This window comes from Lutra lutra, chromosome 17 (assembly GCF_902655055.1).
Source record: "Lutra lutra chromosome 17, mLutLut1.2, whole genome shotgun sequence".
NCBI classification, from domain to species: domain Eukaryota; kingdom Metazoa; phylum Chordata; class Mammalia; order Carnivora; family Mustelidae; genus Lutra; species Lutra lutra.
This window is the reverse complement of record NC_062294.1, coordinates 1,867,848-1,891,180: the sequence shown is the minus strand read 5'-3', so window position 1 is coordinate 1,891,180 and position 23,333 is coordinate 1,867,848. Positions and strand designations below refer to the sequence as shown.

The following is a 23,333-nucleotide window of genomic DNA, read 5'->3' as shown; positions in this document are numbered from 1 at the left end:
CTCTCCGTCGTCCTGGAGATCGGCGTGATTCTGGAGCCCACTTTCCGGAGGGAGCCTCGGGGGCAGAGATGGTGGGAGGAGCCTGGAAACCCAGTCTGTCTCCAAAGTCTCTTGACTTGGGGGCAAAATTCCAAACATCTTCTACGACAAGGACTGCTGGGTTCTGTGTCAGAACTGACATCGGGAAGGAAGCGAGGCCAGGAGACCGAGGGACCGGTCGGAGCTGGTGTGAGATGGTTCTGTGGTGTGGGTTCCCAGAGGGCCAGATGGTGGGGCTGTAAGGGAACCGGCTGAGGACGGCAGGCTGGGGGCCACGGAAGGGGACCGGGAGGAGGCGTTTGCCACCGGGGCTCATACGGACGTGCTGCCCAGCTCAGCATGCTGGGTCAGGGGTCCACACTGGGCCATCACCACCCCGTCCAACGGCAGGACACTACGAGGAACAGATGCCTGGAAACTGTCGGTGGTGGGGCCAGGTGGGTGCCCAAGTCGGCCGGTGTCCTGGCACCCAGCCTCTGAGGGACGCCAGATGGGTTTATTTGTTATCACCTAACGCAAAACGAGGACCCCCAGACCCAGGAGCTTAAAACAACACACGCGTGTTAGCTCCTAGTTTGGGTGGGGCCAGGAGTCTGGGAGCTGCCTGAGTGTTTCTGGCTCCTGACGTCTCGTGTGGTTGAGGTCCGGGGTCGTGTGGGGCTCTAACTGGGGCCGGAGGGTCCCCTTCCAAGCTGACTTCGTGGTTGTCGACGGCCCCAGGTCCTTGCTGGCTGGTCACGGGAGGCCTCTACCCCTCGCTGCGTCTCTCCCTAGGGCGGCTCCCATCCTGGCCGCTGACTTCCCAGACTGCGCAAGCTGAGGAAAGGAGAGAGAGAGATGGGGGGGGAGCACTTCAACTCTGACTTTGATCTCCTTAAAAAACACTCAAAGCAAATACGGAAAAAAAAACCTAACATTTGTTCGATCTGGGAGGTGGTACACGGGCGTCTGGTACAAGCCGAACTCTTCCTAATTGGGAACCTTGAGTGTCTGTCGACAGCGGAGCCGCCAGGAGGCCGCTCTGGGAGAGGCGGGCTGAACACTCCCCCACAGACGCTACCGCGCCGGAGACTGCCGGGGTCGTCATGCGCCCCGTTCGTGGTTTGCGCGCGTGTGCACACGTATGCCCGCCACGCGTGTCCCCGAGTGTCTCGGAACAGGGAAGCGGGCATGTCCACCTGCGGTGGCGTCTGACCCCATCTGAGACGCTGCGCTGCTGGTGGCAGTTAAGCCCACCCTGCTTCCCGGGGCCCCGCCACCCTGCAGCCCGCCGGCGGACAGAAAGCCCGGCTGCCCCGTCCTTTGGTGCTGTTGTAGGTTCACAGCCCACAGCCCCTTTCCGAGTGGAGGAGCCCTCCTCCCCCGGCCCCACCCTCCAGCCACGGGAAGCCCCAGGCCAGTCTCCTTTGCCGGCTCCTTCTGGCCACTTCGCAGCCGTGTGGGAGCTTCCGTGCTCTCCCCAGAAAGCCTCATCACAGGAGTAATGGCCTGTTCCTACCCTCGGAGTGTGTGTGTGGCGGGGGGGGAGGCTCATCCCTCTTGACATCCGGACCTAAATTTGGGTGGGGGTCTGCCCTGTGTCTTCAGTGTGGATGAACACAGTGACACCTGGGATGTAGTCACCTCCCGATTCTGGAAGGCAGGGCCCGGTGACTCTGAGATCTGGCCGTGTGCTTACTATTTTACTACTCCTATCTGCTAATTATTTAGTATTTTCTAATTTACTATGAGCATGTTGGTCTCCTGGAGCCCTGCCCCTGGGTTAGCATTCTCCAGGGCCTGGAGCCCTCGGTCTGGCGGCCGTCCCCACCCAGCCCGGGGCGCTTCGCTGGGGCTGACCCTCAGAGTGTTGGTGGGAGAGAAAAGAGGAAGAGGGCGGCCCCCATGGACACGGAGAGAGGCCAGGCTTACGAAGGACCTCCTCCCCCGTTAGCTCATCGCCCCTCACAGGCGTGTGGCTCACGAAAGTGTGCGAGGAGGCACAGCAGCCCTGTTACGCTGGAAAGAGGAAACAGGAGCGCTGACTCTCTAAAGCCCCCAGGGTACTGTCTGGGACTCCTCTGTTCTCAGAGAGACAGAGGGACCCAGAGCACCTGACACTCGGTGGCATCTCAGATTCCATGACCTGGGGCACCTGGGGGTAGCAACAGGTGTGATGAGATGTGTGCTTGTGTGCAAATATACCGGCTTCGCGTGTCCCAAGAACGGGGGAGTCTGGAACCACGACTCCGAATTTGCTCTGAGCACTAACATTGAACCGTGTGGAACTGCCTTTTTTCTAGAAGGCAAAAATGGCCCAAATCAGCAATTTCATGTGGTCCGTTTTCATATTCCATTTCCAATTTCATATGGAAAGCAAGACCCTCTAAGTGTTCTGTGGCCTCCCCCCTACTTTTACCAGGATTAAAGTTATTATTATTATTATTATTTTTTTTTTGCTTCTCCCCTCCCCCAGCCCCAGCACAAGGAGCCCACAGGCCTCAGCAGCCTCTTGCGGGTAGAACGGAAACCCCGGCAGACACTGGCTCCGGCTCCCCGTTGCTGGGGTTTGCAGCGGAGAGACCCGCCTCCGGCTGCACGGCGACTCCCGTCCAGACGGGGTCTCCCTCGGCCCGCCGTCCTCTCCGGGCTCCCTCGGTGCTGTGCTGCGGGGACCGGAGCCCGCAGGCCCCGGAGGCTGCAGGACAGGCCCTCCACACACAGGGCTGGCCCCCCGCTGCCTGGCCTTGTGCAGAGAGCTGGACTCTCCAGTCCTCTCTGGGCGGATTAGATTCGCAGGAATCGGCTGCATAAATGGCCAAGCTGGGCGAGCGGCCAAAGACGGAGGTTCGGGCTCTGCGGGGTGGCAGGAGCCGTGCCGGACGGGGGCCGCCTGCCAAGAAGCTTTCTGCAGCCTCCGCGTCCAGTGCTGCTGACCGTTCACGCCCTGGCTGGGCCTGTGCTCTGCCGGACCCTCTGAGCGCCAGCGCAGGGTTCCCTGCAGAGGGAACCCTGGGGCATGCAGAGAGCTCGGGCCCCTCCCAGCCCGCTGAACCAGTTTCTCCTTTTTCCCAAGAGTCCGGGTGGTTCTGGTGCTGCGGAAGGTTGAGCCACACTGTGCTAAGGGGGGCTGTCCCGCGGTGGCAGCAGGCTTGCGGAAAGCACGTGCCCTCTGACCCAGCCCTTGCGCATTTTGGGATGTATTCAAGGGAAGTGATCAGAGGTGCATACATGGGAACGTTTGATCTGGGGAGGAGGCGCTTACCACCGATGTCCCGTTCCATCCTTGCAGCAGCCCTGGGCTATGGCTCTCTGAGGCTCCCGCAGCGAAGGAGGCCCGCGTCGCCCAGCCGGGACCCGCGGGGTTAGGAGCTGAGGTCAGACACCGTTTGCCCGCTGTGTGGGTGACTTGTGTGTTCGGGTGGGGCAGGACCATTTGCCTCCCGCCCTGGGGGCTGGCCAGGTAGGACGCAGTCTGTACAGCCGGCAACTCCTCAGAAGGTGAAACAGAGTCATCGCATGACCCAGCAATGTCATCCCTGGCTTTCACCCACAAGAAGTCAAGACATACAGGCACACCAAGGCTTGAACGCGAACGTTCACCACAGCCTCATTCACAGGACCCCAAAGTGGAAACAATCGAAACGTCCACCAACGGAGGGACAGATGCGCACACTAGGGTCCGTCCACACCATGGACTACGACTCAGACACCTGCTATGGTGTGGATGAGCTGTGAGGACGTCGTGTTCAGTGAAAGAAGACGGTCACAGAAGGCCCCTCTTGGAGGGTTCTATTTGGTCAGCAAATCCATCACGACGGAAAGCAGATTCATGCTTTCCAGGGGCGGGGGCTGGGGCAGGGAGGAACCGGAGTGACTGCGAGTAGCTCAGGGCTTCTCTCTGGGGTGAAGAAAAGGCAAAATTACACTGTGGTGGGAGCTCACAACTTGATGATTGTACTGGAAACACTGATTTATACACTTTCCATGTATGTATTATACGGCAAGTGAATTATGTCTCAATAACACTGTTTAAAAAAATCCTTTCGGGGCGCCTGCATGGCTCAGTGGGTTAAGCCTCTGCCTTTGGCTCAAGTCATGATCTCAGGGTCCTGGGATCGAGCCCTGCATCGGGCTCTCTGCTCAGTGGGGAGCCTGCTTCCATCTCTCTCTCTGCCTGCCTCTCTGCCTACTTGTGATCTCTGTCTCTGTCAAATAAATAAATAAAATCTTTAAAAAAAAATCCTTTCGCAAATGTCAGGAAACCCAGCTTGGAGCGGTATAAGCAGAAAGGGAATTCGTTAGTTTCTGTATGTCAGTGAGTGAGTAAATTCGAACATAGGCTGGCTTTAGGTCCTGCCTGATTCAGGAGCTAAAACAGGTCGTCAGCACCTGGTGGAGACTCCCAACACCCGGGCTGAGAACCGGGGCATGGTCTGAACGCTTTGGCCTGCTGGGGGCAACAGATCCTGAGCAACCCTCTCTCTATCCACTGCAGGCTTGAGGTGGCTCAGGAGGCAGGCCCTGGAGAGGCAGAGACAAAGGACCTCCTGGCTTGCCTATAGGGAAGGTGAGGTCGGGGGACAGGCTGGAAGCGGGAAGAAGCTGTCCCCGCACTTGGTTACCTCTGAGTCACCCTCTGACGCTCAGCACACGCCTGACCACCTTATTCACTCAGCCACGAGAACATTCATTACTGAGCACCTGCTGTGTCCGGACCCTGAGCTGGGATAGAATGTGAATCCCGCAGCCTTGGTGTCTGTCCTTAATCATCCAGCAGAGAATGGTGCTGGGTAAGCAAGCCTGGACCGTACAGTGTGCTGGGTGCTAGGTCCCAGGGGCTTTGGGAGCAGCTGGCCTGGCCTTAGATGGGGTGGGCGTCAGGCCAGCCCCCTAGAGGAAGCAGTCACTAAGCTTGAGCCATTCAAGAGCACAGCAGGAAGGGGAGCAGGACCTTCGAGGACGGAACTGGCCTGGGCAGGGCAAGGAGGAGGAGCAGGAGGTACGGAGGGGAGCACCAGGAGGCAGAGGGTTTGGCAGGCACCGGCCAGGGAGGCCTTGTTCACTGTCAAGGAGGCTGGACGTGATCCACAGGCCCGTGGGCTCTGATGAAAACTAGCATTACTAAGACAGTGTGAAGGCACCTGGCCTGGCCTGTGTGGAACTAAGCTGGTCGACAGTGGTCAGGGCTCCGGTCCACAGTTCTCACTTCTGGATACATGTCCCCAGTCTCTGAGCCTCTGCATGTCAGCTTGGACCCTCCGATACGCCCCCAACCGGGGGGAGCTCAGCCCCCTGACCAGGGCCCTCGTTCACCGTCCGTGACTTTGATCTTCCTCTTTGACGAAGGAGCAGATCCGGGAGCTTCCTGCCACTGCGCAGCTCACTTGTCTTCCCAGGGATGGACAGATCAGGTACGCGGTAGGTAACGAAAAGGCAGGAGGAAACCACTAGCTGCCTCCTTCTGAAGAGATCTAATCACACTTATTAGCCCTGGGAAGCAGAGGAGGAGGGGCAGAGGAAAGGAATCCAGCTGGGAAGCGTCTCTCTAGATGTCTCTATGTCCACGCGCCATCTGCTGACAGGGAAAGAGGCCTCTGTGACCTCCCCGCTCCCCTGCCAGGAGTCCGTGTGCCCGCGTGCCGTGCCGGAGATACCGGCCGGTGTCTTCCGAGGTCCAGATGCAGATCGGAAACAGCCACAGCTGAGTGTCTTACCGGCACCTCCGCGCCCCGCCTCTCACGTCTGTGACGCGCTTCGATTCAGCAGATGTTGGGGGATGCCGACCGTTCACCCGCGTCTTCCTCCGCTCGTTCATCTTCTACTCAAAATGCTATGGTCGCATTTCTAATGCCAGACACCGTGCTGGGAGCGGGTGGGGATGAGAGGAACCTGACAGGGGCCCGGCTGGCTGCACTCCCCCACCCCGTGTGAGGGGATGAGGCCGTGAATTAAAAGACAACTACCGGGCAGAGCGACGTGCGCTGTAACGGGGGGAGCACAGGGGCTCACAAAGCTCAGAGAAGAGGCACCCCCAGGCCTGCGGATCCCAGGGAGGGAGGTTTATGGTAAGGGTTCCTGGGCACATGTCTCGGGATACACAGACGGTAGCCCTGAACTGGCAACAGTCCAGATGTCCAGTTACGGTGATGTGGGCATCCATGCCATGGGACACTGTGCAGCGAAGGGACAAAGGGCCTGAGAGTCACACAACCATGAGGATGAACCCCGAGCACAATGCTGGGCAGAAAAAGAATACGTATCGTCCAAATCCAGCCACATAAAGTCCAACAGCTAAACTGCAGTGCGGAGAGACGCACGTTCACGGGGGTAAGGCTATAAGGGAAAACGAGGTGATGGTAAATTCAGATGAACGGTTCCGTCTCAGGAGGGGAGACGGTTATGACTGCGAGGGGCACGCAGTGGGTTTTGGGATGTGAATAATGTCCAGCTCCTGGGCCTGGGTGCTTAACTGTCCACAGACATTTGCTATATAACCATCTGTTAAATTGCACGAATACGGGGCTTGAGCACAGACAACAGCTCCTCTTCCCCAGGGAGGGGACGTCTATGCACTTGAGACAGAGGAACATGGTTGGACACATGCTCATGCTCTGCTGTCAGCTGCCTTGGTTCACTTCCACTGGGGCAAGTGACTTGACCTGTCTAAGCCTCAGGTTTCCTCATCTGTAAAATGAGGACAATAGTAGCAGCTTCATGAAGTTGTTTTAGGAAGAAATGTGATGGTGAATGTAAAGTGCTCAACACAGAGTCAGGCACAAAGATGTAACCAGCACCAGCATCATAACCATTATCACTCTCATCTTTATCATCACCACCATCACTGTCATCATTGTCACCATCATCATCACCAGCATCACCATCATCACAATCCTCGTCATCACTAGCATCACCATCACCACCACCATCACTACCATCACCATCCTCACCACCATCACCACCATCACCATCATCGTAATCATCACCACCATCACTATCATTACCACCCTCATCACCACCACCATCACTACCACCACCATCATCACCACCATCATCACCATCACCACCATCATCACCACCATCCCCATCATCCCCATCAACCCCACCATCCTCATCACCATCATCACTGTCATCATTGTCATCACCATCACCACCATCCCCATCACCACCATCATCACCATCATCTCCACCATCACCACCATCACTATCATTACCATTCTCATCACCACCACCATCACTACCGCCACCATCATCATCACCACCATCACCATCATCACCATCATCACCACCATCACCACCATCACCACAGCCTCTGTTTTTTTCTTCTTGCTAATTCATCCAAATCACTTCACATTATCTTCCTTTTCCATTTCCTCCTTCCTTCCTCCGCCTCTCTCTTTTTCCTAATAATCTTCACTTAGAAATTGAATGGCCGGTGAGAGTGCCCCTGGGGACATAGATAGCTCTAGATCTTGACAAAGAAGGAAGAATAATTATGCCTATTATTTTTCAAATGTCTTCCATTCTCAATTTCTTTTTTTTTTAAATGATAAATGTCTTATTTATTTATTTATTTGACACACAGAAAGAGTGAGCACAAGCAGGGGGAGTGGAAGAAACAGGCCCCTGCAGAGCAGGGAGCTCGATGCAGGGCTCGATCCCAGGACCCTGGGATCATGGTCTGAGTTGAAGTCAGAGGCTTAACCCACTGAGCCACCAAGGAGCCCCTTCCATTCTCAATTTCAAATCATCTGTCCCATCAACAGAATATCCCAATTTTTGCCTCAGAATGTGCTTCCTCTACTTGTGCTAGAAAGGCCAATCATGTGTTCTTCCCGCTATCACAGAGAGGTCTCCACTCTCTGACCATGACTGACGGTCAGGAATCAGTGCCTGACTCAAGCTGCCCCCATTGGAGTCTCTCCTGGGAATTTTGATTGATAGAGTCCAGTTCATTGATGTTAGGGCTTGGACTGAGAGGCAGAGGAGAGAGCAGAGTGTGGCAGACAGTAGAGAACAGACACACAGAGCAGGTGGACCAAGAGGAGAGACAGGGGCCCAGGATGAGGGACAGATGTGGGTTCTGACTTCGTGGTTCTCTTCTGTCCAGAGCCTGCTTTCCCCTCTATCTTCAGGTTGGGAGAGGTCACTATGTCTTCAACAGGCGCCACATTCCCATCTGTGCAGGTCTATTAGTTGCAAAATATCCCTCTTTAAGGGTTCTCCCCCAACCTCCTTTTTTTTTTTTTTTAACTTGGATGGATTTATCTTTAAAGAAAACTCTACATTAGTCATCTAAATAGAAAATCAGTAGCACACGGTACTTTCCGGAGACTGGAAAGATAAATACTGCCGACAAGTGACAAGACCAGGTTTGCTCATATCTATTCAATTAAGATTAAGGAGTGAGCGACAAGTCAAAAAGAAGCCTAATTAAGTTACAAAGTGTTTCAGGACTGCAAATCAGAATCACAATGAAATACCACTGCATTACCCTAGACTGGCTAAAATTTACAACGCTGATATTATCAAGTGTTGGTGAGGACACGGAGCAACTGGAATGTTTGCCCCATGATGGGAGGCAGGTTGCAGACTGACTTGACCCCTTTCAAGAACTAAATACTCAAGTACCCCAGGCCCTAGGAAGTTCACTCCTAGCTGTATGCTCAAGAATGGGTGTCTGCCAGAAGACACATACAAGGGTGCTCATGCCGGATTGTTCAAAATGACCTCCAACTAGGAAACAACACATGTGCTGATCAACAGGAAACAAGAGAAATAATTTGCAGTATATTCACACAGCGGAATATGATGCAGCACCGAAAGGAACACACGAACCCCTCAGGTGAATCTGAGACACGATGTTGAATGAACAGAACAGACGCAGACCTGTTCGTGGGTGTGAGGCTCAAGGATAAGGCAGAACAGATCCACGCTGATGCAAGTCAGCATAGCTGTCTCCTGTGGGGTGTGTGGTGGGGAATATTGGTGGGAGGTCTGAAAGAGAAACTCTTATCTTGTACTGGCTGGTGCTTTCGGGGCCGCTGTGCTCGGTACATGTGTGGGGTGGGCTCCGGTAAGAGCAGTGACAGAGCACACTTGCTGCTGTTACCGCTGTTGCTCCAGATGCCATGATTCCAGCCGCTGAGTGGGAGGGGACGCTGCTGGCCAGCACGTGGCCGTATGTCTGCTAGGCGCCCAGACTGCGACTTCTGGGCAGGCCAGCTCGTCGGCCCTTGCCTCTGACTCCTCATCTGCAGAGTGGTGGCCCCCCAGGGACTGATGTGTCTTGGGGGAGGTAGGGATTTCGGGGCACTGAGCCCAGCTCGAAGCAAGCCCCCTGGCTGACCGTGTGGAGGATGGTCAGGGATCTGGGTTTCTGGCCCTCCAGGTGGAGGGGGCAGTTAGTTTGAATGGACTTGCAAAGTCAAGCTTGGAGATCTGACTCCTCGAGCGTTTACTTGCCTCCCTTAGGGCGACTCGTTCATCTGTTCCTGCCCCAGGTTCTTCATCTGTAACATGGGGATAACAGCATCATTTGGAGTCTTTATGAGGAACAGATGAATTAACCACTGGCACTCCACAGCTGTCCTGTTGGCCGCCGTTACCCCTGTGTTGTCTGGAACTGAGATGGGAGCGAGCCAGCTCCAGCATGAGGAGAAAATGCTCCCCGCAGGGTGGCTTAGCGTGTGCTTTCGAAGCTCAGACTAGGCATCTCAACCTTTCTCCTCGGCAGACTTTCGCCCCTGGAGCTGACCAGCAGCTCCTCAAGTACAAAGAATTCCCGTCTCCTGTCCCCGTGGATCCGTCCCTGGGGATGGCATGCCTGCCTCAAGGCCAGGGTCTGGCAGCCAGAGTCCCAGGAGGACATTCCCCTCAAAGTTCACCTGACCTTTTGGGGGACAAGCCCTGGAGCTGGCACTTGCGAGCTGTATGCGGCCTGGGGCTACTCACTTTAGCTGCCTGAGTCTCAGTTTCCCCATCTTTAAGAAGGAAGAGATGGTCACAGTCTGCACCCAAAGGGCCATGCCAAGACTTAGATGGAATGACATTCAAGGTCTGCACGGAGAAACTGTCCAACAAAGCCAGTGATCCTGACTGACCCTGATTTTGCTCCCACCCGGGGCGGGCATCTTTTTCTACCTCTGGTTTGGGGAGAATCAAGAGCCCTTACGCAATCTCGAGGCACCCCACGTTAACTGCCATCTTGTGTGGTACGGTTTACTTGTCCATGCACGTACGGCCGGGAGGAACATTAAAACCGGAGGATGAGCTGTGGTGGTTGGGAAGAGGACAGGCAACACCTCCAGCAACCTTGGGGTGATCTTCATCCTTGGGAACGACCACCCCCAGAGAGGGCGAGGAGCTATAGCTGTGAGTTGTTGGGCACTAGTGAGGCACTAGGGACCCCCAAACTCCTTCCTCACCTTTGCCCCAGCCCTGCAAAGTAGGAATCAGTGTTGGTGACATTTTACAGAGGAGGAGAAAGGGACGTAGAGCCATCCTCATGGAACATACGGACTGTTCTGGTGGCTACTGCTCTGTACCAAGCCACCCCAAGACTTAGTGACTTAAACCAGGGTGTTACAGACTGAACGTTTGTATCCTTCAACCTCCAATGTGGCTGTATTTGGAGTAAGAAGTAATTAAGGTTTGGGGCGCCTGGGTGGCTCAGTGGGTTAAAGCCTCTGCCTTCGGCTCGGGTCATGATCCCAGGGTCCTGGGATCGAGCCCCACATCGGGCTCTCTGCTCTACGGGGAGCCTGCTTCCTCCTCTCTCTCTCTCTGCCTGCCTGTCTGCCTACTTGTGATCTCTGTCTGTCAAATAAATAAAATCTTTAAAAAAAAAAAAGAAGTAATTAAGGTTAAATGAGGTCATAAGGGTGGGACGCTGATCCCACTGGATTAGTGTCCTTTGAAGAAGAGTCACCAGAGGGTTTTCCCATTCTCTCCCTTCTCACCCCACCCTCAACCCCCTGCCACATGAGGTCACAGTGAGAAAGTGGCCCTCTGCAAGCCAGGAGCACAGCTCTCCCCAGAACCTGACCCTATTGGCACTCTGAGCTCGATTTCCAACCTCCAGTATTGTAGAAATAAGCTCCCATAAACTGAGTGAAAGCACTCAGTGTACGATGTTCTGTTTCGGCAGCCTGAGCAGACTAAGACACGGGGCTTGGCTTGCTTTTTATGTAAAGGGCAAGGTGTTGAGTTGTTTATGGGCCACATGGTTTCTATGGAAACTCTTCAACCCGGACGCCGTGGTGTGAAAGCGACTGTAGCTGTGTGTACGTGGGCGGGCCTGGCTGTGTTCCAGTCAAGCTTTGTCCCTAAAAACAAGCATTTGGCCCCTGACCTTGTAGTTTGCATGACCTCTGCCTGGCTTAACATAACATTTATTTGGTTCAGATACTGAAATTATGATGGATGAATGGATGAGGAAAATGCATGTGTGTATAATGTCATGAAATATTATAAAGCCATACAAAAGGAAATCGCGTCATTTGCACCAGCATGGACGGACCTCGGGGACATTATGCTAAGTGAAATGAGTCAGACAGAGAAACACAAACACCATACGGTCTCGCCCATATGCGGAATCTAGAGAAAACGAAGAAAACTAAACTTACGGGTGCAGAGAACTGACCGATGGTTGTCAGAGGGGGTGGGCCGAATGGATGAAGCGGGGTCGAAAGGCACAAACTTCCCGCCGTAAGAGAAACAGGTCACAGAGATCTAATGAACACTGTGGTGCCCATCTGAAAGTTGCCAAGTGCGTAGACCTGGAAAGTTCTCCCAGGAAGAGACACACTGTGTGGCGATGTAGGGTGATGGGTGTTGGCTAGACTTCCGGCTTGGTCACTTTGCACGCACGGATCCCCTATGTTGCCCCCTGAAGCTCTGGCATTATGACGCCACTTTTTCACGTTGAAACCATGACGAGGCACGGGAGGAAAGCTCCGTGGGTGGGGTCTCTGTGCGTCCACGGGCACGTGCAGAAGCCGTGTTGCCATTTACGTGACCTTCCACGTCACATTGCATCACTGGGGCGAGACGCGGCAGCAGGAGGCGTGTCCAAAACTCAGTGGCGGGTGGGGGGTGTCCCTTATCTGGGGGACCCAGGAGCCTTTCTGCCACGGAGACTGGAAAATTTCTGGGCCCCGGGGAGAGGGAGCAGGTGAGGGAGAGAGTGCCGGGGCGTGGAGGCCAGAGAGCTTGCCGGCTGGGAGACCAGCCCGTTTGGACAGCAGTCCTACTCTGGCCCTCTGTCGTTCCCTTCCCTTCCCTTCCGTCGGGCACTTCCCAGAGGCAGCCCCCGAGCTGGTCTTTTAGACAGGTGAGTATGGCAGCGCGGGTCACCTGAGGAGTGCCGATGGGGTCGCTAAGGTACGGTTCTTGTCCCAGAGCCTGGTGCCCAGAGCCATGAAATTCTGCGTGGTGCTCTGGCTTTTTGATTTTCCTTCTGGTTTCTGTTTTGAAATTGCTGGGGGTGGGTCCTTTGTTTGTAGCCTTACAGAGTTTCCTCCAAAATGAAATCAGTACCACCCGCCATCCATTATGGGAGAATGATTTCCAAATGGGACAAAACGAATGCCTCTAATGCCTGCACTTCAGAGACTGAAGTCGGTCAGGGCTGAAGCTAGCGCGACCATGGCCATGCGTGGGAGAGGAGGGAGGTGGGCTGGGGGAGGTGGGGCACAGTCCCTCGGAACTGCCGGGGGAAGGGTGTGTATTAGCCAGAGGTAGAAGGTGCTGACCAGAAATTGCTCAAAGCCTCCAGTCCTCATTTTCCAACAACATCTTGGTCGTGACCCACCGTTCGTGTGAGGAAAGGCTGCTGAACCAGCAAAAAACCTGGGTGGGGAATAAAATGGAAGAAATTAAGTGCAGAGTGTAAAGGCAACAGCAATTTTATGTCAGTGAGGTTTGGGGGGAGCCGGCCAAAAGTCAGGAGTCCCACGTAGGAATCCACGACCTTCGAGGAGGGGCTGGACTCCTGATAACACCACTGTTACCCCTTCTCTCGTGCCTCCCATGCCCCAGACGCCGGCTCCTTGAACCCCCAGGGCAATTTGTGGGAACCAGTATCTGCCCATTTTACAGATGAGAAAACTGAGCTCAGAGGTAGTAAGTGACTGCCCAAACCGCACAGCTGGCCCGCTCCAGAGGCAGAGCGTGAGCCTGAAGCTGGTGAAGAAGGGCGGGTTTGTGCACACATTCACAATATGCAATTTTTCATTTACACCGAACAGCCCTAAGACACTACTTCCTACAAATAAACAAAAGAAAATAAATGCAAACATAGTAGGAAGTCTGAAATTCCTAGGCGCAGCCAGGATGCCGAGAGCCAGGAGGACTCCGAGAGCTAGGAGGACATGGCACTGCGGGGAGAGAAGGAAACTGCTCTCAGCTCTGTTAAATCCCAGATCAGATCTGCTTGACCCAGCAATTCCACCCCTAGGCCAAACTCCCTAAATATGCCTCCACAGACCGGGTGGGGTGTGTGTGTGGGGGGTTAAGGTGGTAACTGCTCTCCAGCAGGTGGAGGTTTAGGGAGGGAGGGGGCTTTGGAGCCCCAAGCAAGAAAGTTGAGCTTGAACTCTGGGACTCCTGGAGGGGCTGGTTTTCCTGGGAGAGCCTGTTCAGCCAAAGATGGGATCAGTCTTCCCATCTTTGGGAAGCAGGAGAAGGTGTGAGCTGGGCCTCCGGTTAATTGGGGCTGTCAGGCTGTCTGCCTGGCTTGCAATTCCTGTCTCCCTGACCGCGGAGTCCCAGGCCCGCACTGCAATTAGCCGCGACCCTGTGCAGTGTCGCCCCTCCCCCCGCAGCACGCGGCCGCTGCCATTTGCTGCCATTTGCTGTCCACGTTCCGGGAGAGCTGAGAACCGGGCTCCTGTCTGCGGATTTATGGCCCAGGAAATGCATTTTAAATTGGTCCCAGGATACTCGGATCCAGGAACCAGACATCATCCCTTGGGGGTGGGGTAGGGGGAGTATGCATGGAGAAAGACCTAGTAACGCCCTGGTGACGATCCCACTTTGCTCCCCCACAGCGCAACCGCTCCAGGAGTTGGGGGGCTACCTGTTGGTCAGGGCGCAGGGAAGGGACAGCATTTGGGTATCTTTACGCCAGGACATGTGCGTGTGGCCGGACTTTCTATTAATTTATGGGGAGGGGACATTCACCAGCTACATGTTTTCTGGGGCGATCGCCCCCCTTCCTGCAGCATGTGGAGCCAAAACTGCCCATAAGGAAGAAGGATGGATTATTTGTCTTAGGGAAAACCACCTGTGGTCTGCCAAGAGCCTCTCCAGTCAAGCCAGGGACAGGTGTCGCAAATAGGAGACAGGGGGCGAGGCGCAGGGTGGGAGAGAGGAAACGCGAGGGGTGCCCAGGAACGCCTGGGGCCTGCTCTGCCAGGCTTCACCTCGCGGCTCGCTCCCGGGAGGGGGAGGAGAGCGCCCTGGGTGCTGGGCGCCTTCCCGTTACGCAGTTCCTGTCCCTTTAAATCTAAGTCCCGGGAAAGGGGGGGCTGGGGCGACCTGTCCGGACCCCTATTTCCAGGCCTGCCCCGTCGAGGGGGAAGCCCGGCGGGGGGGGGGGGGAGCGCCGGCTGAGGGGGGCGGGAGGGCGGGCGCCCGGGGTCCCCGCCGCTGTCCTGCGCTCTCCGCCCCAGCGGGGCAGCGCCCCTCTCCAGACTGTCCGCGCGCCCGGGGCAGGGGGCCGGCTCAGGCGCGCGCGGGTCGAGGTGGGGCGGGCGTGCGGGAAGCCCGTGCCGGGGCGAGCGGGTGGGAGTCGCGCACGCAGAGGACCGGGTCGGGGGCGGGTGGGGAGGTGCGCGAGCGGAGGGTCGGGTCGGGGGCGCGCAGGGGGACGCGCGAGTCCGGGGCCCGGGTCGGGGGCGCGCGGGCGCTGGCGGGCAGCGGATCGGGGAGGGGGGCGCGGGCGGGGCGCGGGTCGGGGGCGCGCGGGTCGGGGGCGCGGGTGGGGTGCGGGCGCGCGCCGCGCCGGCCCGAGCGCGCGAGCCGGGCCCCGAGCGCACGCCGCCGCCGCCGCCCGCCCGCCCGCCCCGCCGCATTGCTGCTGCCGCCGCCGCCCGGCCCGGCCCGCGGCCCCCAATATGGTGCAGCCGCCCGCGCCGCCGCCCGTGCCGCCGCCGCCCGCGGGCCCCGCCGCCGCCCTCGGGCGCCCGCAGCGCGGCAGCCGCAGGTGGGGGGCTGCGCCCCGGGCCTGAGCCGCCCGCCGTCCCCGCCCCGGCCTGCGCGGCCAAGCCCGGCGGGCTCGCCTCCGAGGGGCACTTGCCGCTGAGGTGGAGCCGTTTGCACCAGACGCTCCTGCTCCTGCCCCCTCCCTCCCCCTCCCCTCCCCTCCCCCTCCCTCCTCCCCTCCGGTCCTGTCTCCAGCGGGAGCGCGAGACGCTGGTCAGGCTCCGCGGCGCAGCTCGGGAAGGAATAATCGCCCCCGATTGACTTAGATTCCGCCGGAGCCGGCGCCGCGGCCGCCGCCGCCCGGGACCCGCTCGCCGTGTTTTTCGCTTTCTCCATTCTTCCTTAAAAGAAAAACCAAAAAAAGGCAAAACAAAACCAGCCAGCCAGCCAACCAAGAACCCGGTTTGTTGATCGCCTTGGTTTTTGTTTTGTTTTTTTTTTTTTTTTTCACCGTTTGCGGGATTTGCAAACCGAGTTACATGCATGTCCAGTGGGGGTAGGTTTAATTTTGACGATGGAGGGTCCTACTGTGGAGGCTGGGAGGACGGCAAGGCGCACGGCCATGGCGTCTGCACCGGCCCCAAGGGCCAAGGCGAATACACCGGCTCGTGGAGCCACGGCTTCGAGGTACTGGGCGTCTACACCTGGCCCAGCGGCAACACGTACCAGGGCACTTGGGCGCAGGGCAAGCGCCACGGCATCGGCCTGGAGAGCAAGGGGAAGTGGGTGTACAAGGGCGAGTGGACGCACGGATTTAAGGGGCGCTACGGGGTGCGGGAGTGCACGGGCAACGGGGCCAAGTACGAAGGCACCTGGAGCAACGGGCTGCAGGACGGCTACGGCACGGAGACGTACTCAGATGGAGGTAGGTGCCATGGGGGTGGGGGTGGGGGTGGGGGGGCAGGGGCCGGGGGCTGTGGGGGCGGAGGGACCGTCTTCTCCTGCCTCTTCTGTTTACCTCTGGGGAAGTTGAGCTTCTCCCTCCAGTGGGGCCCTGTGCACCTGGAGCATTTCCTGGGGCTTCCTGGAGGCCATAGTTGCCCTGGCTACAGGTTGCCCCACTGCCTGGTGGGGGACAGCACCCCCGTACCAGCTGAAGGGTGTTGGGGGCTTTCCAGGAGCAGAACCAGGCCCAGAACCATGGGGCTGAGCCCAGAGACTGTTAGTGCATGAGCCAAGCGCAGGCCAGAGACCTGCTGGAAAGGCCAGACTGGGCCCTGGGCCCAGGGCCTCATCTGGGACCCACCAAGGGCAGAGGGGAGCAGGGAGAAGGCCCCTTGCCCTTGTTGGTAGAGCTCCATGGTGCCAGGCTGCCAGGGGTCAGGCCCCAGCTCTGTTCCTTATTTTCCTGCCGTGCCGAATGGCCTCCCTTAGTCCTGATCAACCCAAGCCAATGGAAAGGGAGCGATTGGGAGAGGGACACAAACCCAGAGCAACACAACACGGCAATAAACTTCTAGGTGGTTGGACGCGGGCTAGCACAGCCAGAGAGGCTGCTGGAGGGAGGGAGGGGGAGGCCCATCTGTTTAGCGAGAGCCCAGGAATCTTGCCTTCCAGTGGCTGAATCATTTTCAAGGTAGTTTAGGGAATGCTCTGTGCCTTCATTCCAGCATGCCACCACATCCAGGGCTGAGCCTGGCTGCAAGATGGTTTCTGTGCACAGAGCCCTGGCCAGCTTTGCAGCTTCTCCTTGTCCCGGACACTCCAGTGTCCACTCCTCCCTGCCTCTCCGAGGCATGGAGTGTTTACTGTTCCTGGAAGCTAGACCCCAAACAAGCCGGCTCTCCAGATGCCCCCTTCCCCCATCTGGGAGCTTATCCCCAGAGTGGCTCTGTGCCTCCCTCTGGGTAATTTCTCAGGCATGGATGCCTGGGGAAGGCGTGGGGCACGGAACTGACTCGTGTGCTTCTGCTGGGCATGGAAATCGTGAACGTATGTGTGGTCTTCTCCCTGCCTGCTGCCTTAGCATCTCATGAAGCAGGCACCAAACACCTGCTCCCCGGCCACATTCAGGACTGACGGAGGGCTGGAGAGTAATTATTATTTTGGCTTATGCAACCGAGAGGCAGGGTTCATTACTACTCAAAGGGGAGGAGGCGTGGGGGGGGCAGTTAATTATATAATGCTCCTGCCTGTCAAAGCCGTGCCCAGCCTCGTCCCAGGCGGCCTCTTCTGTGCTCTTGTTTTCATGGAGGTTGGAGAGCGTCCGTGACCCTGGGGCGCAGGGGCTGGACCGAGCAGACAGCCCTCTCTGGGTTTCAGGCCGTGTGTGCATGCAGGAGTGTGTGCGCGCGCGGCGAGGCTAGGGCAGCAGATGTGGGTGGCTGAGGTGGGCGGCTCTGCAGCCCGGCGCTCCCAGCTGGGCTCTGTGGGAGCCTAGGGGTAGTTGTCACCCTGGGGGCTCTGGCCGTGCCGCTCTGAGGATCTGTCTCTCCAGAGGTGCTCCCAGCTGTGCCTGAGCCAGGAAAGCAGCTTTGTGGCCTCCTGTGGGAGCCTGAGGAGGAGAGGAGCCAGGCCCTGTCTCTGTGGAACTCCCCAGAATAGCTAAGAGTGTGAGCTGGCCCTCCAGGCTGCCCACCTTCCCCAGACATCTTGGGCGGCCTGCAGAAATCCGTCCTTCATTCAACAGATACTGCTATAGGCAGGTGCTCTGGGCTCTGGAAACCAGCGGTGAGCAGAGCAGACAAAAGTCCTGGTCCTCAGTTTCATTTCAGAGGGAAGGGTAGTAATTTCCTCTGTGCTCCCTGGGGGAAGAGAGGCTCTGATTCGGTAGTTGCCCCATGAGTTTAGGGTCTGATGCTTCCTGAAGTGGATCAGTGTTCTTGGGTCTCTGTCTCCCATCCAAGTGGCTGCATAGGGTTTTGCTCCCTAAAGCTCCTCACTTAGGTCCTCCCCTGGTGGGGGTGGGGGTCAGGTCCAGTGTGCAGATGAGGCCAGAGTCCCCAGCCTGTAGTGGCAGAGTCATGGTGGGAACAATTGGTTTGGTCCTGAGTGGAGCCCCATTTCCCACATCACACCACCTGTAGGCCAACCAGGTAGCAGGGTGCCCGGGCTGACTGCTCCCTTTTGGTTGGCGACATGGCATGACGGAAAGTTGGGATAATCGGACCAGACATCTGGGGCCACCTTTCTGCAGCATGGCCCGTGCTTCTCACCAGGAAGGAAGTGACTTGCCGTCCAGCAGTGCATCAGGCAAGCAGAACCCAAGGCGGGTGTTGCGGTGTGGGTCTGGATGTGGGTCTGGGTGCCTTCTCCCCAGTCGGCGGGTGGGCGTGGCACCTCATGCCCAGGAAGGGCAGGCGGAGCCTTAATGAGTTCGTGGTCCTGACTCCAGTCCGACTTTTCCTTTGCACGAGGGATGGGAAGATCAGGCAGGCATCAGCACATCTCCTGAACTCCAGCCCAGCTCCCAGTGCTGACTTTGGGAAACAGCGATTTTCATGAATAATGCACAAACGGCAAATGTATCCTACATTTGGCTGGAATTGGTATGGACTCCATTTCAACTGGGGCCCCTTCTGCCAACCCCTCCTCCTCTGGGTTCATCCTCCCCCAAGTGCAAGGAAGGCGTTTTCTACCGAAGTGAGCCAAGTGATTTCCACAGTTGGTCGGTCTGCTGGGGACCCCTTGGAGATGGCGAGGCCCTGGGGCGCGGGGGCGGGAGGAGCACATGCTGTATTTGCAACTGTTCTGCTGTGTGACCTTGGGCGAGTTCCTTAACATCTCTGAGCTTTTGTCTCTCAGTGCGTACGAATGGCTGATAATATCTGTAAAGTAAGTGGGGATTGATTGAGGCGTGTGCATGGCTGTGCTGGGCTTACAGTAAGCTCTCGTGGCCACGTATCGCTCTTCTGTTCTCACGTGACACCTGGAGTGAATGCCACTTATCACGGTCCTTGCTGAACCAATAGCCAGGTGTGGTCGCCGTCATAATGATGCTAAATTGCAACATTAAATGCTGAACGCGTGCCGGGCGTGGGGCAAGCGTTTGCATGCATTCTAGCCTTTAATTCCTCTGCGGGGTTGGTTTCCTCGTTCCCCTGTGTCCACACTGGGCAGCGGAGGCTCAGAGAGGGCAGACGGCTGGGTTGGTGGGTGTTGGGCAGCACCAAGATTCGCGCCAGGACAGTGATTCCAGAACCCCTGCTTTTGTGTGGAACACGTTCTCAAACTCCCTTGTGCAAAACTGCCTCCTCGTTCCTTCCTCTTCCTCCGCACCCCGCTTCCCCTCTGGGTGCAGCAGCCTGGAGTTGTCAGCAGAGGCACAGGTGTGCACCCAGGTGTCTCCTCCCTCCCGCCCGGGTGCGCGCGTCCCCTTCTGCACGCGCTGGACTCCTGAGCTTGGCCAGACAGGTAAATATTTCCTCCTGCAGCCATGTCTGCAGGACCCCTTGGACCAGCGTTCCCCCCACAAATAAACCCTCCCACAGCCTGAGAGATGTGAGTCATCTCACACACCAGGCCTCCCCCCTCAAATGCAGATTCCGTTCACTGGCCCAGATCCCTCGGCCCACACAAATCACACACGCCCACGGTCAAAATTCCAGGCCCTCTGCGCCTGTGCGCATACACACGCACAATACACCTGTCACCCAGAGATGTTTCCACCCTGTCCCCCAAAACACAGCCACGTGTACCCTCCAGATCCCTCCCAGCGCCTGCTCCTGAGAAGCAGGAATCCCTGGGAAGGGAGAGCGCCAGCCTTCCAGGAGGGCTCAGGTTACAGAGGGGGCAGTGATGCATTGTTTCCACTTTAAACACGCGTTTATACTCTCCGTGCCCCTGTTACTGGGGAAGCGGCCCTCATCCAAACAAAATAAAGGACCAGGGGGCTTATTTTTGATACTAGACCATGAATATGCAAAAGCAAACTTAAAAAGAGAGAAAGAATCCAAATGCCCAGGTTAGGAAGGAAGGAAGCAGGTTCACGGACACGGGCGACGGACAACGTAGTCCACTGGGGATTCGTTTCAGAAACAAAAGCAGCACTCAGCCGCCGGAGATAAAAGCCTGTCCTCGCAGATTCTGGTTCAGCCACTTTGGCAAGGGAAAAGGCTCCAGGAGGTGAAAGGAGGAAGAAAAAGCAAATAACTAGTTCTTTGTTGCCAATAATAGCTGAGAAAGAGTGTTGCCGCACGCTCCCCACACCCAACAGCCCTGGAGTGAAGTGGGTGCTTTAGATCAGGAGCCCCACCGCACGCTGGTGAGGAGATGAGGGTCAGCACCCTCCGGAAATAGCCCAGCTGACCGAGGGAGGAAGGGGCACGGCCCGGAAGACAAAGAGTGCTGGTGGCTGCTGGGGGAAAGCCAGGAAGCTCTGCCGCTGTTCCTGGAGGCTCGCTTTCCCCCAGGCCTGCACAACTCTAAAGTCAAGTGGCCGTGGTCTCTGAGCTGACAGCAGGTAGCTAGCCCAGCATCCCAGTGACAACAAGATGTGTGGGTCTGTGGGATCTCCAGGGGACGATGTTTGTTTGGACTTCCCACCGTGGTCACCCCTCTTAGATCAGCCACTGCCCCAGTTTAGGGTCTCCTGCCTCCTGCGAGGCACGCGGTGGGTGGGTGAGCGCTGCCCTGGGTCCTGGCTTTGCCTCCGACAGGCTCTGTGCGACAGGCTCTGTGCGTCCCACCAGGGGTTCTCTTGGACTCTCTGTGTCTTCCTTTAGGACAGAGGAGCGGTGGGTCCCTTCAGCACCGTGGACAGCACCACACCCCCCGGCTGGCTCTGCTTCCTTCTCTCGGGACAACCCCTTGCAGCCAAGAGGCCAGACTGACCCTCCTGGCCAGTGACCCCCTGGCTCTGACCCGTCCAGCACCCTCGGCCACGAGAAGTTTTTCTGTCCCTGCCTGTCTCAGGTTGGGTGCGCCTCTGTGCTCACGGGGCGTGCAGGGGCTATGCTGAGGCTGGCAAGGGAATGATGTTGCCCATGACAGCCAATGAGGCCACCATGCCACCTTCCTCCTCAAGTCAGAACCCGTGGGTTCCTCCTCTAGACCCACCCGTGGCTGCTGGCCACACGTGGCCTTTCCAATTTGAATCCGAAAGAATTTCGAGGAAATAAAACATAAATAATCAGAGTTTGCCTCTCACTAGCCGTATTTCAAGGGCTCGATAGCCACATGGGACACGTGGACAGTGTAGAGATAGAACACGTCCCCATTACAGAAGGTTCTGTTGGAGCGTGAGCCTCTTGTGGGGAGGCACGGGTCTGCGCCGGCATGCTGTTTGTGGAATGAACCAAGGCCGTGCCTCACCTCCATCTCACCGCATGTCACCTCATTGCACGCACCTGCAGCGGGCATTGAGAGCTAAAAGGAGAGTTCCCTGAGACTGTCTTGCCGGTGGGGTCAGCCTCGCTCCCTCTTCTCTGACAGCATCGCAGTGACAGGTTCCCAGTGGGTTTCGCTTTGCTCCTGGCTCCGTCCTTGCTCATAAGACGCTCTGCCATTGTTCCCGTGAGCAAGATGGATGGCGCAGAGCAAAGGGGACCCGTTCTGATGGTGTGCTGACGTCCCGAGGGCGCGGTGCTGTTGTGGCCAGAGGACACGGCGGGAGCACTGTGCAATGAACAGCGTTCACGGCAAAGCGCTGGGAAGAAGCCGAGAAACAAGTGGCCGTTCCTCCACCGGCTTTGTAACTCTCTTTGCTCTTACGGCTGCTCTGGCTTGATTGGTCCAGTCGCCGAAATGCGTTTCCTGAACCCTCTGTATGCTCGAGGGGGAAAGCCACAGAGTCCAGGGCAGCCTTTAGGAAGTCGACCTGGGATTACTTGCTGACCCTCCTGTGCCTTCATCCGTTGGGGCTGCTGTCCCAGAACCCTAGAGACTGGAGGCTTCTAAACAGCCGTGTGTATCTCTCCTAGCTCTGGGGGCTGGGAAGTTCGAGATCAAGGGGCGGGCGGGTTGGTGTTTGGTGAGGGCCTGCTTCTGGGGTGCCAACTGCTGCCCTCCCTGTGTCCTCACGTGGGGAAAAGGGCCGGAGGAGCCCTCTGGGTCTCCTTTATCGGGCACTAATTCCATGCCTAGGGCCCGACCCGCACATTCAGTTGCTAGCACAAGGAATACGGTATGTAGTTAGCAGCGATGTCGAAGACACGAGATGATGTGACTTCTCCCAAAAAGTCTGGAAGTGAAACTAAAATGTATAATATAACCCAGGGTTTCTCACTCCAGAGTTTGGGGACTCTGGGGAACCACTGCAGGGGAGGGGTCTGAGAAGGGAAGTGGGGTTGCATGTGTCCTTGAGAGCAGCAGAGGGGCATCCCAGGGGAGGGGACCACTGGGCTCAGGCTAAATCATGGCGGGTTGGGGTCTGGGCTCCGAGACTGGGTTGCTGACTCTGCAGGAGGCATGTCCTCGTAGTGGAGTCATAATACTTTTTCCATGTGCTGGCTCCCACCTTCCTGGGTGTCTGGAGGTCTCCCTGGTGCTCCTGGAGGCCTCGGGAAGGAACCAGGGTCCTCTGTGCCCCTGGGGGAGCAGGGGTTGGGCAGGATGCTGGCCCCCCACCGTCGTTCCTCGAGGTCAGTGCTTTGCAAACTTGACTGTGCATCAGAATCGCCTGGAAGGTGCCGAAAACAGATTTGCTGGTCTCACCTTGAATTTCTGGCCTGAGATCCTGCCTGATAATGTGCGTTTCCAACATGTTTCAGTTGATGCTGCTGCTGCTGGTCTGGCGACCCCACCTTTAGAAGCCTGGCTCTGGGCTGGGGCTTCTTTTTTCCTTTTTTTTAAAATTCGGTTAATTAACACAGGGTGTTTTATTAGTTTCAGAGTTAAAGTTTAGTGACTCATCAGCTGCGCGGAACACCCGGTGCTCATGCATCCCGTGCCCTCCTGAATGCCCATCCCCCCCACCCACACCCCCACCCACCCTCAGTTAGTTTCCTGGAGTTAAGAGTCTCTTATGATTTCCTCTTATTTTTTTCCCTCCCTTCCCCTGTGTTCGTCTGTCTTGTTTCTTAAATTGCACACATGAGTGAGATCATATGATGGTTGACTTACTTCACGAAGCATAAGAGCCTCTAGTTCCATCCACGTCCTTGCAAATGGCAAGATTTCATCCTTTCTGATGGCTGCACGCTTTTCCATTGTCTATATGGGCCACATCT

The 23,333-nt window shown here is 57.0% G+C and overlaps 1 protein-coding gene across 1 annotated transcript in view; it reads left to right on the top strand.

Annotated features, from left to right (window-relative positions):
* The first annotated feature begins 15,244 nt into the window (after window positions 1-15,244).
* JPH3 (junctophilin 3) overlaps window positions 15,245-23,333 on the top strand; it is a 74,550-nt gene continuing 66,461 nt past the window's right edge. The window contains exon 1 of the mRNA XM_047712444.1: window positions 15,245-16,090. Coding sequence (XP_047568400.1) covers window positions 15,709-16,090 — 382 coding nt within the window. The 5' untranslated portion in view covers window positions 15,245-15,708. The remainder of the gene's footprint in view (window positions 16,091-23,333) is intronic.